The sequence below is a fragment of the Populus alba genome, chromosome 1, assembly GCF_005239225.2.
Source record: "Populus alba chromosome 1, ASM523922v2, whole genome shotgun sequence".
In the NCBI taxonomy this organism is placed as follows: Eukaryota; Viridiplantae; Streptophyta; class Magnoliopsida; order Malpighiales; family Salicaceae; genus Populus; species Populus alba.
Window position 1 is genome coordinate 12,940,936 of NC_133284.1, and position 16,868 is coordinate 12,957,803.

Genomic DNA, 16,868 nt, shown 5'->3' on the forward strand with positions numbered 1-16,868 from the left:
TTTACATTCAAAGATAAATTTTTCTTATTTTTATTTTCCATACATATTATATATATATACAAACACCATCCGGAAACTTAGTAGTAGACTAGTAGTAGAAGTACGATTTTGAAGATAAGGAGTTCACTGTCTTTTCACTACCCTCTTTCCTAGGGAACCCACCCACCAAAACCCTATTTACATTTTGTTTTCCTTGAAGCCCAAAACTTATGTATAATCACTCCAGCAAGCTCCTCTATTCTTTCGTTCTTAATTAAATAAATAAAAAAAGGCTTGCTTTCTTTTATTCTTGCCATCCAGTCCTTTCACATTGATGTTATTTCTTCTTTCCCGTATTCTATTTGCTGCTGCTGCTTCGTATGTACAACACATCACCATAGATATAGAGCTGAAACCTCCATTACTGGTCCCTTTCTGTCAAGAGCTCTAAGCATGGGGTTGGAGAAGAGGGGCAATGAGATAACAAACATGTATACATGAGAGTGATCTAATAATTTTTGCTAAAGCATCGGTGTTCTAATATTCTATTATCAGTCCTCCCATAGGGGCTCGGTGGGGGATTCCCTTTCTTCGTTTTGCCGTCCGGTAACTAGCTGGTGTTGGAGGTGGTGTGGAAGGAGAGAAGCTCTGCACTTTGTTCTCATTGTTGATGTTGTTCTTCTTCATGTACCTCGCGTGGCTGCTGCTGCTACTATAAGAGTCCTCCGAATCCGATGCCATTGCCACTTGTTGCTTCTTTCTCTTCTGGAAGTTCTTTGATGTCCCAACAATCTGCCATTGATGCACACCAGATATTAATACATTTGTACCCTTTTTACATCGTTTACTTAAGAAGAAAGTGCGCATGTTAATGTGGATAGAAAATATCGAGCACTAGGGGCAATTCATTTTCCTCACATTTTGTGGTCAGCTGGTTGATGAGAAAATTGTGGGGAAAAATATAAAAGAATATTCGATACCAACAATGCCTTCTCATTAGTCCCTCCGAAAAATGAGAAAAGTCAACTTACTGTAACCACCAAGCACCAAGCACCAGCATAGAATTCAATTAAGTGGAATTTTATAAATGCTTGCTGACCTAGAAAAAATAACAGTGGTGGGTCTCAATCTCATTTCCCTCTTTCCCAAAACTTTCTCAGCAACCAAACAAGGAAAGACTGGAAATAAAATATTTTAGGACAATGTAATTATACCTTGCACCCAAGAGAGCAGAAGCGGAAGGAATCGAGGAGGCTGCGCTCGCAGACCTCACAGGTGTTGGTAACACCTTTTCCAGGCCTAGGCTGAGGCCTCTCATTCAAAAACACAACTCTTGCACTGTTGATAACATAAGTTTGAACACCAGAGATGTCTAGCACCTTCTGTATTTCAGATACCCTTATCACATCATGATATGAGGACCTCCGTATCTGTACATTCACAAAGAAACAATAAGACAGTGTCGGACCACGCGGAACTCATGATTTCTTTCTGTAACTGTCCATAATGGAATCATGAAAAATAAAACGCAAACCCATGTGAGTTTTGCAGGATATGGAAAACCCATAAAAAGAATTGAAGAAAGTATTTCACCATAATTGGCCAAATTCGTCTGTTTGGGTGTTGAGAAAATGTAGGAGGAGGAGGAGAGTTTATATTTGAAACGTAGAATCTGCATTCAATTAAGTCTAGATTGAGTTGAGATTTTTGAAAAACAGAATTAAAAAAAAAATCACTCCGCCACTAGAAATGGAAATTTGAAAAAAGAAGAAGAGAGATTGGATTTACAGTGTCCAACAAAAGTAAAAGAAAACAGAGGGATTCTCTCAGTCCCAGAAAAGGAAAGCGAAAAAAGAAAAGGTAAAAAATCAAAACTTTGACAAGAATGAGCAAAAACGCAAATACAACATTTGGTAAGCAATTGAATTTACCTGAATAACACGGTGGTCCTTGTGGTAGGCAAGACAGAGAGAGCAAAGGGCACCATTCATACAATCCATACAATACATATTGCACTCACTCTTGTGTGAATCTGCGTGCAGCTTGCATTGAACAAAGAACCTCTCTCTCAACAAAGGTTTAAGCCATGGCGGCCACCTGTTGTCTTCATCATCAGGTCCTCCAGCTCCCTGTACAATTCAACACAAACAGATTGTTAGTATTAAAAGGCAATGAAAAACAAACGAAGAAAATCAACAATCTTTCTATCAAACAACAAAGAAGAACGGCTACCATTGTAACTATAACACAAGTACATACATAGAAATCAAAAGAAAAAAAACCCCACCAAGTAAAATGATAGGCATTTTCCACAAAGTGACATTATAAAAAACAAATGAAAACAACAAGCCAGTGTTTCAAATCCAAAAAACAAAAGAGAAGGAAAATGAAGAGCTCATAAGAAAGCAAAAGCATTACCATTATTCTCCTGTTCTTGGGCTTCATAGTGGTTTCTTGATTTTCGATCGCCAGCTTGAATGAGTGTAAAGAAACAGAGCACTCTTAGTTTTAGAGAAATTGAAGAAAATGAGCGAATTCGTCCTGGTTTGTCCAAAGTAGGGGGGCAGAGGGTGAGAGGCTTTTAGTTTGAGAGAAGCAGAGGCGGCTGGGAGAGGGGTATTGAATTGGGGCTCTTGAGAGGGGGGTGGGGGGGAGTCGTTCTTATCTTCATTCTTCACACAAGGAAAGTCTACAAACCACCAAGCCTAACTCCGAACCCAAACCTCTATTAAAATAAGCCATCAAGATGCGTTGGGTGCAAGGAACCCACCTCATGCTTTCCCTTTCATTTTCAGCTTCCCTTGTTCTTATCGTATTTTCTTTCACTTACTGTTCTTTTCTTTATTTATTTTAAAACATTATTGGTTTTCTTCTTCTTCTCTCTCTTTTTTTTTTTAAAAAAAACATTGTGTGTTATTTATTTCTAATCCTGGTTTTTTGGGTCATGTCTACTAGCTATGCTCTATATGATGGATAGACTACCTGTTTTATATTACAGTGGATTGGATAGACATCTCATGTCTTATCTTCTGTGTTTTTTGCAAATTTTGAGGGAGGGATCAATATTCTTTGTCTTAAGCCTACCGAATTCATGATTTTGGTGGTTTATTTATTATTATTTATCCTAGTTGATATGTCTTTAATTTGTCAAACTGTGTAAAATATCTACGTCCAAATTTTCTATGCTTGTCTTATAAAATAAGCTCAAAATATATAACTCGTTGGAGTTCTATTTTCTCTTTTAAGGATATGTTTTTGGTATGGTTTGAGAAGTTCATAAACCGGTTGATCAGAAACAATTGGGCAAACCTAATTCATTTGCTATGAAAAGCTAGGAGAAGTAGTGGGTTTATGATACCGGTTTATATCAAGGTTACGGTCGGCTATGACTTATAAAAGAACAAATTGACTTTTATCTTGGCATTTCTAGAAGGATTACCGTCTAAATGATGGTTGATTAGAATTTATTTTTTTATGTTGATATCAAAAATAAATTTAAAAAAATTAAAAAATATATATTTTTTAAAAAATATTTTTAAAAACAATCACGGTTATAAACATTTTTAATTCTATTTGAATACTTCCATACATTGGTGGTAGAACAATGTAGTTGGTACATTTAGGTAGTGTTTGGCTGTGCGTTTCAACTTGCGTTTTATTAAATTTTGAATTTTTTTTGCTAAAATTGAGTGCGGTTTGTACTTTTTGAATCATTTTGATGTGCTGATATCAAAAATAATTTTTAAATAATAAAAAAATATCATTGACATGTATTTTAACAGAAAAAACTATTTAAAAAACAATCGTTACTACACTACCAAACACGCTCATTCAATTGATAATACAACTATTTCGAGAGTGGCCAGTGTTGGAGTCCTCAAAGCTTGTAGATTGCTCGTAATTCCCATTTAAAAAAAAAAGAAAAGAAAAGTCATTTGTTGTTTTGGGGACCCCCAAAAGTTGGAACAGGAAATTTCTACGCGCAATCTCTTTTAAGACACTAGAAGGACGGGTCCGAGGACTTGGAAATTACGAGAGAGCTGCTTCTATTCTATTATATAACTCGAAAATTGAAGGTTATCGATTTCTATAAAGTATAAATGCAAGAAGTTAGGAAGATGAACATTTTATCTTGCCGATCCATTTAGCATATGTAGTTTCAACTAAACGTTTCGTGGCGTTATCGGGGGAAAAAGCCAAGAAGGAGGAGAATTCCTACCTACCCTTCAGACCATCAAGATATTTTTTTTTCTATGAATGAATCTAAAATAGAATAAAAAATATTATTTTCTATGAATGAATCTAAAATTAGAATAAAAAATACTTGTTTTTTATTCGAATGCTTTCATCTAGATATTAGCCTATGAATTGGTTGGATGAATCAGCTTATAATTTTGATATGAGCATGTTAATTTGGAATATTGATCCCGACACGCCACTCTTTCATTCATTCAAAAATAGAATCTGTAATAACAACTATTGATACTTCTTAGGGCACATTTTCATATAAGCACTTAATCATCTCTTTGTGATAAAATTAAACTGAATTGTTTTATATATATATGATTTTTTTTTTTTAATCTAAACCTCAGTAGCTGAAAGCCTACCAGACCGATGTTTTTTTAGCTGATTCTAAAGTTTTTTTTTTTTAAATTGTAATTATGATTATAATTTAAAGTGTTTTTCAATTAAAAATACATCAAAATGATATTTTTTTTTTAAAAAAATATTTTTTAGATCAACATATCAAAACAATCCGAAAACATAAAAAAAATAATTTTTATTAAAAAATTAATTTTTTTTTTAAAAAACACAAATTAGATCGTGTTTCCAAACAGTTTTTAAATAAATTTTTATTTCATCATATAATTGATATGAAATTATAAGATCTTATTTTATAAGATTCATTCTTACGGGGTTATTTAATTAGTGCTACCTGAGGTAAGGAACATGTTTAAATTTGGCTTGTTCAATTATTATTATTTTTTGTATTTTTCTAATTATTTTCAGATCTCTTTCTTTATTTTTCTAGTTGTTTTGAGATGTTTTTTATTTTACAGCTTATTTCAATTTATTTATTATTTAAACCAATTTCGTAGCTTGTTTTTAGAATATATTTGATATTATTAATATTCAAGATTTATTAGAGTTTTTTCTAACAGGTTAAAATTGAGCTTGAACCTAGCTATCTGTTATCTATATACTATGTCATTTATTAATAAAGTTCTAAACAAATTGTAAATTTATGAGAAATTTTTTTTTAAAAAAAAACATACGTTTATGTTCTTAGAAAGTTAAAGAAATATGTATAAAGAAAACCGAAAGATGATTTCTCCCATAGCAATTATGCGTCATACTATTGCCCAATTTCTTAAGAATTGTATGCCCCTAAATAATAATAATAATAAAAAAAGCTTGATTAAGTTTTTGAATCGACATTCGTTTTCTCTAGGGATGAACTAATTTGACTTAATAAGATGGATTGCTTTTTATCTAATTGAAAAGCAAAGAACTACGCTAAAAGAAAAAAAGAAAGCAAGTAGCCAGAAAATGCGAGCTCCATAACAGAGATGGAAATCACCAGCAATAGGCATAAATGACAAAACCTTCTTATCAGTCATAATTACCTATAGTCTCAAGTGTTCTTCAAGCTGAGCAATGACTCAGCGCGCCGAGCACAATAACTCATTAGGGTTCCCGAGCTTGGTAAATCGCCCATTTGGCAGCTATTACTTCCTTTTCTGTACAGATTTATAATTACTGGAGATTGATTCAATGAATCGAGGATATTTATACGTACGTGCAGTCATCGGTCAAAGCATTCAAAATATCAACGACGGCCATTAATGCCTTCGATCGTCAAAACTCGAGAAAAAGAGTGAAGACCTACTTATGGTTTGTGTATAACCTACCCCACCAATTCATTGCGGATTTGGATTGCAAAATATATGCCAGTTACAATGTTCTTGATTAATTAATTTTTGGCAAATGTTATTAATTAGCGTACGTGTATCAAACAGTATTCAGTTTCCTTGTTAAATATAGAATGGGATAGTAAATTCAGCACCGTATTTCAAAAACATTTAATTTTTTTGTTTAAAATATATTTTTTTATATTTTTAGATCATTTGATATGTTAATATTAAAAATAATTTTATTTTAATATATTTTTAAGTGAAAAGTATTTTAAATTATCATAGTTATAACAATATTAAAGAGGCCTTTTATCATCTCACAAGCACAACATTTAGTTTTTTTTTTGTTTTTTTTTATATATACATAGTAATTAGTAAAAAGAAAAGAAAGAACTCATAGATAGGTCTCCATGGTGGATTGATTTTGCCATAAAAAAGACGACATACGATGATTTTAGGTAAGGTGGGCCGGGCCTTTTGGTAGGTCAGAGGACGACAAATTAGCTAGCCATTAGCACTTTCATATTTCCACTTTAGTAAAATTTAACCTAAAAGAGAGAGAATCATATTTGACGATAAAAAAAGGAAGAAAGAATGAAAGAGAATCACAATTTGACAAAAGAAACAAACATATCTATCTATGGTCACCAACCCACACATATCAGGGAATTGATCGTAAATTTAGTATTCCTTTCCAGTAAAAATTAATATTATATAAACACAAATAGTTCATTTGTTAAATCAAGCGTGCAAAACATGTTCTCGCCATCTTTATTTTTTCTAAATATACTAATCACTTCACATTAATTACTTTTACTTCTAATTATATATACTCTTATACGATTATTTTTGTGTTTTAAAAATATTTAAAAAAAATTAAAAAAATATTTACTTTTAAATTATTTTTTTTCGTCGTTTTGATATTAAAAATAAATTTTTTTTTTAAATTTTTTTTTTAAATTTATTTTTAAATAAAAATTATTTTAAAAAAATAAACTATTACACCAAATCGCTGCCTGTATTGTACAGTTAAATTTGTGCATATCCATTTGATAATTTCATCTCGCTTCGAAGAAAACAAATCACATCAAAATCATATGCGTGAATCTTTGCCTAATACATACAAGCCAGTCAATAAAATATCATTTTTATGTAAGCACGCCATGTGTTCTTTTACTTATTACTGTATTTTCTTATTTACCATGCATGCTTGTCACCAAGGGATAAAAATATCAAAGGTTTAATTCAGAAATCTTGAGTCTTTTTTAATTATTTTTTATTTCTTTTCAAATTCTAAATTCTAAATGCGCAAAAGGAGGTTTAAAGAATGGCGGACTGAACGCCCACCACTGAGGAGCTTTCAACCAGAAATGACATCTACAAGTAACAGTAACAGTTAGATTCTCCACGATTGAACAACTCTTTGATAATCAATGAGCAAATTCAGCTAGGGTTTTAAATGCTAGCTAGCTAGTAGTATAAATAAAAGAAAATAAAAGAAAATGATTTTAGACTTCACAGATTACGTCACAGCAAACTACAAAGGGAAAAAAATCCCATTTTTATTACATATTAAAATATTGTGATGAACAAGGAAATGTTCAAGCGCTCAGTGGAATCCCTTGATTTTATGACAGTCCTATCGGGGAGTTGAAGTAATCGATAACCAAAAGATTCCTCCGTTTCATATTTTTGTTTTATTATTATTATTATTTTAATGAGAAAACACATATCTTTCTGTGATTTGTTGGTAAAAGACAAGTCAGCCTTCAAAGTTTCTAAAAGTTAAGCTTCTCCTGACTTGTCCATAGCCTGCATGCAAGCACAAATTCACAAGCATGGTAAATTGGTAATTGCTCCATTTCATATTTTTGTTTTATTATTATTATTTTTTTAATGAGAGAACACATATCTTTCTGTGATTTCGTGTCTAGATCGTGCCTAGCTGTGAACATCAATGGCAAAAAGAAGGGGCGATTATCATGTTCACAAGTAAAGTTCAGCTAAGAGTGTGTTTGTTATTGCGTTAACTGTTGTGATTGTAATTTAAAAAAAATTATTTTATAAAAAATATTTTTAGTTGAGGTTGGTTTGAAAAAATAGATGTTTGGTTAAAACTGTGGTTGAAATTGAGGTTGAAAAAAAAGTAGTTTAATGTGTTTGGTTAAGAATGCTTTTGAAATTGAGATTATAAAATAATTTTAAAAAATATATATTAATATTGATGGTTTTAAATTTAAATATTGTAAAATTAATTACTCCTATTACATCATGAAAAAAATAATACTTTATATAAAATATTTTTTATTATTTCATTAAACTATTTATAATTCCATTACGTACAAAATTCATTCGATAAAAACTACAAAATTGATATTACTGTGTGAGTAAATTTAATTCACTCTATACTAGTTTTTCGAGAAAAAAATATTTTTTTGTAAATGAATTTAATTCTTTAAACTAGTTTTTTTTTTTTAAAAATTTTAATACAATTAAAAAATTAAAAAAAAAAAAAACTAAACTGTGGACAGTGCAAGTGAATTGCACTGTTCACGTGAACAGTGCAATTCACTGGTGAACAGTGCAGTGAATTGCACTGTTCCTTGTTTTTTATAACCGGTAAAGAATGAAAAGCATGTTTTCGTTGCTTTTCTTTTTCAGTGTTTTAAACTTAAAAATTGTATGGATCCATAAATAGTAAATCGCTTTTTTGAATTATCAAACGACTGCGTGAGTCTAAGACTGAACTCCTTAAAAAGAGATTGAAACGTGTTCTATATCTTTAATATTTCTAATTTAAATATACGAGCTTAAAATATTGTATTGATGGCTTGTTCAAAGATATTAACATATTAAGAGAAAAAAAATGAAGGATTGAAACTATAGGAGTGAATTCTACATGAGTTTGTAATTCTCTAGCCTTGAGTTAACTAGGGGGTGTTTGAGATAATATAATTGATTATTTTTAAGATGTTATTTTATTTGAAAATACATAAAAATAATATTTTTAATTTTTTTTTTTAATATTGCCATATCAAAATGATAAAAAAAATACTAGATTTTTTTTAAAAAATAAAATAAAATTCTATTGCTAGCTGATCTCAGGTTTTGCTATGATTTAAGTCCAGTTTTGCCTCAACACGTTTCTTTATCTTCACTTAACTAAAGAGGAAACTTAATCAAGTCTCTAGATGAAAATACGTTATAATACACACACACACACACTTATTATCATTGTATATATCATGATAATAATATTAGTAAATTCATGATGTATACAATGATAATAATATTAGTAAATTCATGATGTATACAATGATAATAATATTAGTAAATTCATGATGTATACAATGATAGCAAGTCAGGAGAAAAAACAAATATTATGCGCGTATGATGGTTGAATTTGACTGGAGATGGCTAGCTAGTGGCTGGTACTTGGAGTCAAAGTAAACTTTGAACCCACGGTCACGGCACACCAGGCATGACCGACCCCAGAAATTGCTGCTGCCCTCTTTCTTTTGCTTTCTCTTGGCTTTATGGCGTGTTTAATGTTTCACACTGAGCCGGAGCCGTGTTTTTGTTTTTACACAAAAAGTCTTGTTGACTTTCAAATGCTACGGCGTTTCAGTGCTCTTCTGGGCTCCACTTTTTTCTCATTCGGGTCCCACTTCTATTATCTGCTCTTATGGTGGGGCCCTTTCTCTCAGCAGCTTCGCGGGGTTCGTTTTCTGGGTCCCTTCCCTACTGCTTTAGTGGCCGGCCAAGTGGCCTAAGCATACACGTCACTAGCTTTCTGCCATGTCAATTTTTGAAGTTTACACCCCTTTTTTTAAAAAAAATAAAATAAAAAGAAAAAAGAAAAGGGCAAAGACGATTTAAGTTCCTAGAGTTTTCTCTATAGTTCACTCTAGTGATCAACTAGACGTGTGCGTGTGCTATTCTACGGATGGTATTATTTTTTCATAAAAAAATTTATTATTTAGATGCTTTAAGAGTATTTTTTTTTTATAAAAAATTATAACTCGGGTTATAGTGATGCCCCAATCAAACATGTTGATTTTATTTTAATTAAAAGAGAAAAAAATAGATAATAATAATAAATAACACAAAAAAATCAAGAAAACTTGAGAAAAAACATTTAGAAGAACACAATACACAGAAAAAAAAAACAATTTAAGTTGTTGGTGAATGAAAAACTGGAAAATTTCTAGTGTTGGGAAAAGATGAAGGCTGATGCTCATTTGTTTTGGGATGAATGGGAGGGAAAAGGTGTTGGCAAAAAGTAGGGCAATTTAGAAAAGATGGTTTTTTTTTTTTTTTTTAATAGAGAAAAGAGGTCAATGAGGGATCTTCTTTTAGACAGTGGTTCCCCACTCTTTTCCTTAGAACCTATTATTCATCTCTTTTTAAAAAGAAAAAAAAAAATGGAATTAATATAGTCTTGAATGATTTTTGGGACTTGATTCCTGGAGATTAATTTGGCGTGAAATTTGGGTTATGATTGGGGGATTATGAGATTGGGTTTGCTGAGGTTTTGGGATTCAATTTCTAGATTTTTAACTGCAGCTTAATCAACTGATATCTTGGGAATCTAGAATTAATTGTCTAATTTAATTAGACTAATTTATTAGAGATTAAATTGAATTAAATTAACTTAGTTGGACTTAATTGGAACTAATATGACTGAATAAATGAATTAAATGGATTGGATTGGACTAAAATAAACATTTTCTTATTTCCTTTACAGTCCTTGGATCGCTGAAAATTTTCAATTCATTCAATTTGTCCTAAGTCACCTTTTTCTTTCAATTTCATCCTTAATTGAATTAATTTAGACCTTTAGATTTATCCACTTGTTGTAAATTCATCCCTGGTTCCTAAAATTATGATTTTTAATCAATCTAACTCTCAATTTTGATTTTTCCCTTCAAAATAAGTCCTCAAGTGACCTTTTAATTTGGCTATTTATTTCAAAATCATCCTCTAACTTTAAATTGCTTTTAATCTTGGCCAAATGAAATCCAATTAACCCCATTTCTCAATTTTCTCTTCAATTTAGCCCTTAATTGGAATGCAAAAATTTTCAACTTTTATATTTTCCTGTGATGCTCAGTTTCAACTCTAGCTATATTTTTTTATTTGTTTTTGTATTTTTTATGATTTTCAAGAATTATGATTTTTCTTGACACACAAAGATTAAATAAAAAAGATGAAAATAATGAAATGATTAAAATTAACAAAATTTATTGAAAAAACATATATCTTTTGTATTTTCCTATTTTTTTAAATAAAAAAATAGGATAACAAATTAGGTTATAACAATTGAAACAAATTAAAAGAGTTTTAAATGAAATGAAAACAATATATAAACTCCAGGAGAGGAAGTTAAAATTTACATATTATAGCTTTTGCTTTTTTTCTTTTCTTTTCTTTCGTTTGTGTGGTCTAGGTGAGTTGCTAACACTTAATTAATAAGCACAAAACTCAATCGAATTGATATATTTTCCCAATGCGTGTTTGAAAAATTCAAGGGCATGCAATCAGGACATTGACCTGACAGGAAATAAATTTCAAGAAAAACAATATTATGATGTTAAGGCCTGTAGATGATGACGAGTTATACATTAAATAATAAAAATAGAGGTTGATGATAGAAGATAAAGAAATTGACAAGAAGTGAACAATAACTTGTAAATCCAGCTTGAAAATATAATTATTGTTGTTTTTTAAAGTTTTTTTTTTAATTTAAAAATATATTAAAATAATATTTTTTTATTTTTTAAAAATTATTTTTAATATTAACGCATCAAAATATCTAAAAATAACAAATATATATATTAATTTAAAATAAAAAAAATATTTTTAATTTATTTTATTTAAAAATATTTTTAAAATATAAAAACAAACTATTCGTAATACCACAAGTATCAAGTGGTGGTGGCCTCAGCATCTCTTTCCTTGTCAAAACTACGTGTAACTTACTTCAATTTGGCAAGAATCATTTGTCTCACCTCTTGAACTATGCATGACGGGCCTGATAAGAGAAGATTTTCTTTAAACTAATCCCTTTAGTCTCGAACACCTCTCGCATAAGTAAAGAAGATATGGAATTGAGGCTCTAAAAAATGGATTTGATCAGAACATGATCGAAGTGAAATTGCTAGTCAACAAATCAATCAAATTGATGATGCGATGAATTGAGTCTGCAATTTCGCATAATCATCTCAATTTATCAGTCGAAATCCAGATAAAGTCATGGTCGCCATTTTTTCTTGGTAAAAGGTGACTTGAATCTGGTGCTTCACTGGTCTTATTGAATCTGTAAAAGGTTTTATTTTCTTCTTCTTCTTCTTCTTCTTTGGTGTTGCGGTTGCTGTTGTGGTTGTGGTTTTAAAAAAGTAGTTTTATAAAAAGTACTTTTAGTTGAGGTTGGTTTGAAAAAATATATGTTTGGTTAAAACTGTGGTTGAAATTGAGGTTGAAAAAAAAAATAATTTAATGTGTTTGGTTAAAAAATGTTTTTCAAATTAGGGTTATAAAATAATTAAAAAATATATATATATTAATACTAATGATTTTTAATTTAAATATTGTAAATTTAACCACTGTTATTGTATCATGAAATAAATAATATTGATATCAAATATTTTTTATTATTCCATTAAACTATGTGTAATGTCATTACATACGAAATGTATCCAACAATGACTATATTTTCCATGATTTTTTAAGTGCGCAACAACAAAAACTGAATTTTTTATTACGTCATCAAGCAATCTCTTTTTAATTTTTTAATAAAACACAATTAAAATAAAAATAGAAACTGAATTTCTTTTTAACTGGGTTGGACCCGGCAAGAACATAATTGGAATTGCAATCAAATTCCACAAATGCTACGTTATCATGCGATATCTTTCTAATTTATGTAGTGTTATTAAATAATATTAAATACTATTTTTTCAAGTAAAACACAATTTTTTTAAAAAAATTACAATTTTATTATGTACAAAATTCATTCGATAAGAACTACAGAAAAAATGATTTTTTAAGCGTGCAATAAAATTAGATAAAATATTATCAGGAATAAAATTGAGATTAATATGAGTAAATTTAATTTATTTTAAACTAATTTTTTAAAAAATTAATAATGTTAATGTTCACGTGAACAATGTGAGTAAAATCAATTAATTGCACTGATTTTTCAAAAAAAAAAAAAAATAAATTTTTGGCAATGTTTTTTTTTTTTTTTTTTAAAAGTAACAGTGCGAGTGAAATTCACTCGCACTGTTGCAATAGTGGAGCATGGCTCCACTGTTCATTGAACAGTGGAGCCATGCTCCATTGTTCTGCTTTCTCCCATACGAGAGAAGCAGCATTTTGTTGTTTCTTCGAAACCAGCGGTTCAGCTGGGATTTTGGTTGGTCCCACCATCAAAAATTATTTTTTTTTATTTACCAAATATCATTTGGCGTGGCTGCGGGTGAACCTCACCCGCAGCCACATTCCCAAACAGCCACTTAATCTATGTGAAACGTGATCGATCAGCAATCAGGTCCTTTTCGCTTTATTTACTTTTCATATACTATTCCTTTTCTTTTTTCTCTTCTTTGTTTTTTCTAATATACTTTTCATGTGCTGTCTGTTTCATTTAAGCACCTGATTGCTGTTTTTGTCAAATACATCATATCACGTTTTAACTTGGAATGATATCCAACTTATACGGCACACAATTTTTTCTCGACTGGAAAAGAAAAAAAGATCACAGAAAAGGAAAACAAATTGACAGAATTTAACTGATCATTAATTTGCTAAAGAGGGTACCAACACTTTCTTACACAGTTTTTTCGTCCTTGGTTCATTGTTTTCATCACGCAGTTAATTTCAGCGCACAGGAGACACAATAAGAAACAATTTGTTCTCGAAATAGATGATCTTGTTTCAATATATAAATATATATAAGCAACTGATCATTCCTTTTCAACTGTAAAGAGTGTTTTTACTGAAAAATTGATAAATATAAATAAAAATATTGATATAATTTTTTATTAGTATATTACGATGATCTTTACCAATAAAATTTTTAAAATTTATATCAGTTAGCAAATACAAAATAAAAATAAATTTTTTTTAGAAAATTACAGTGTGAAAATAAAATAAAAGGCAGTAATAGATGTTGTGAGATATATACAAAACTTCTGTATAAGCATGCGATCAGCTACCTTCTTTTCTGTCTTATCCTCCAAGAATTTGCTGTATGACAGCCACACAACAAGGCCAAGCATATAGTGTTTCAATTATTTTATGGAGCCTTTACGTCAACAAATTAATTACCTTCTAACACTGTCCCATTGGTTTTGCTTCAAGATCATGGTTTTGCACTGTCCCATTGGTTTTGCTTCAAGATCATGGTTTTGCACTGTCCCATTGGTTTTGCTTCAAGATCATGGATCATGGTTTTGCATGCACAACAAAATATACATTTATTAAGTCAGAAGTTTAGTTATGATAGGTTCGTTCCCATTTGGAGGCACACCAAGGCTCAAAGATGCATAGTAGCTTCTTTATCATCATCACCAGGAGAAGAATATATGAATGGAAGGAGAACACATCATTCAAAATTATCAGTGGAATGGAAGCTAGCGGACCCTAATCCACCCAGGTAATTTTAAGAGAACGGATCATATGATCTTCCCATTGACCCGTGTGAAAGAAACTAGCCATTTTATAGATGCAAGCTTGGCCATTATCGTTTTTTATGATGAACAATGAAGCTTGGACTATGCTTTTAGTCTCTCCTTTTCTCTTGGTGCTTTGCATTGAGTGCCCTTTTCTCTTAGTGCAAATCCCTTTTAGCTTCATTTAGGTTGCCGAAACTCTCAGCAGAACCTGAAAAGGACAGTAAAGTGAGTCAATTATGTAAAGCAAAGGCTTGTGCAGTGTTAGTGCATGGTTACTCATTATTTGCCATCTTTTAAAAGCTCACACAACATCGCTATCCAAATGGTGGGTACAAGGGCAGCAGCTACCGATCCTGACCATGTTAGTGCTCTGACTGTTTAACTTAATCATGTGGAATCAATAATATCCCATCTTTCTGAATAATACCTCATTATACACGCTGAGTAATTAATTATATTGTGTCATGATCAATTGGAAGAAACACGCATTGATCCCATTAATTTAACTTTAAGGTTTTTATAATTTGTTGGCTTGAAGTTCATAATATATAATCATTAATTTGTAAATAGTCTACATGCAACTATGGTTACATAATCATGTCGTTTTATTTTATTTTTTAAATTCAATCATATCCTAATATCTCTTGGCTAGAAAATTATAAATAGAATTACGAGTTAATTATATGATCAGATTTAATTAGGAAAGTCTATACATAAAAAAATATATTTATGAGATTATTAAATAAAAGCTTATTTTCAGAATATTCTAAAATATCATTAATTTTTATTTATAACCTTAAATTTCAAGATTTACCCGATATTATAATTAAATAAAAACAATGAACATGGCTAGTTGGTTACTTGCTAATAGCATGAAGTGAGATTAATAATTGAAGGAATGAAAATAACACCACACCAATATGAATGCATTTTATTTCCTTATATGTATATTTCTATCAACTCCATTTTGGATAAAGTTAAATCAGCATTTACACTGTGCACAAAGAACTGTAAGAAATAACTGAATGAACACAGCAAAGAAGAAGACACTCAGATTCCTCTGCCTAATATTTTTTTGCTAGCCAGCATGCACAAAGCCCATATCATCATCATATGGAGATTAATTTGCATTCTAAAGAAATTGCAAATTTCTAATAATAGGGTTGTGGGGAAATAGGAAGAAGAAGAAATTGCATTCTAAAGACTGGGCCATCATTTGGACTTGTAGCTCCTTGTGGACTGAGATGAAGAACTTGGCATGTAGTCTAAAAAGAATTGCCCAAGCCTTTTTTCTCCTTTTGGGGTTGAGTTTGGATTTGGGACTGATATTATAAAGCAAAATAGGCTGGAATTCCTTCTTTCTTTTTAGATTATAATGTTCTTATGTCAAATTACAACTGGGCTGGGAAATCTCTGCTGTCACGTCTCTGCGAAAGCAAGCATCAGCTGATGTTAACCAACTGATATGTAGGAGATGGGGATACAGTTGAGGCATTTAGGTGTTTTGGCAGCTTCATCTTTTTCTCTGTAACCTTGTATTGCTGGTTTCATTAGTGAGATTTGCTTTCATTCTTAAAAAGAAAAAGAAATAGAAAAAACTGCTACAGTCTCGGGAAGAATTTCTTATGCCTCAATTGACATTTGAAAATGAACACCTCCTTTTCTTTGCTTTTGACAGCAAAGTCTCCCTGTTACTGGCAGTGATATTCCACAACAGGATACTCCTTGAATGCTCTACCTGATCCATCGATATTCCTCCTGCAAAGGGCTTTGATTTCTGCCTCCGAACTCCTTAAGAGACTCTATTTCATCTTTCTATGCCTACCTCTCACAATCTCTAATGCTCAATTGCTGAATCATATCGGGAACATTTTCTAGGTCCATTAAACCCACTTACACGCTTCCCTTTCTATGACATGACAAGTCCTGTTTCTTATCCGAGTCTCCACTTCTTCGACTCTAGGCCTACACAACCTAATCCAAGCCCAGCCTTCAAGAGAGCTGGACAGGGGAGAGCTTATCCTAACCCATCGAACGTCCAAGCCTCCTTATTTGCTCACTCTTTCTATAAAGTACAACGGAAATTGATTAAGAAAAGAACACTAGTTTATAAATTACAACCGATAAATAAGCCTCCCCAGCCTTTTTTTAGTTCGGTGTTGGAGGCTAAGGGCTTTGTCAAAGTTGATGACTTGAAAAGTTGGAATTTGATGGAGATGTAATTTATTCTTGAGATATGGATTATCAGTTTAGCACTTGCAAGCGTGTAGTCAACGTAGTATTTCAGTATTCACAT

The 16,868-nt window shown here is 31.0% G+C and overlaps 1 protein-coding gene across 1 annotated transcript; it reads right to left on the bottom strand.

Annotated features, from left to right (window-relative positions):
* On the bottom strand, nucleotides 1-2,627 carry LOC118039260 (protein RGF1 INDUCIBLE TRANSCRIPTION FACTOR 1). The gene is made up of 4 exons (XM_035045913.2): nucleotides 2,398-2,627; nucleotides 1,911-2,108; nucleotides 1,194-1,409; nucleotides 1-771 (listed from the first exon to the last, which is right to left on the bottom strand). Exons 1-4 carry the CDS (start codon nucleotides 2,422-2,424, stop codon nucleotides 517-519), a joined length of 696 nt encoding a protein of 231 aa, XP_034901804.1. The 5' UTR covers nucleotides 2,425-2,627; the 3' UTR covers nucleotides 1-516.
* Nucleotides 2,628-16,868: the final 14,241 nt, after the last annotated feature.

Coding starts and splice junctions, on each gene's coding strand:
- LOC118039260 (XM_035045913.2), bottom strand. CDS start 2,424: ATGAAGCCCAAGAACAGGAGAATAATG. Junction 2,109..2,397: donor CCAAGAACAGGAGAATAATG/GTAATGCTTTTG, acceptor TGAATTGTACAG/GGAGCTGGAGGACCTGATGA. Junction 1,410..1,910: donor AGGACCACCGTGTTATTCAG/GTAAATTCAATT, acceptor GTGAATGTACAG/ATACGGAGGTCCTCATATCA.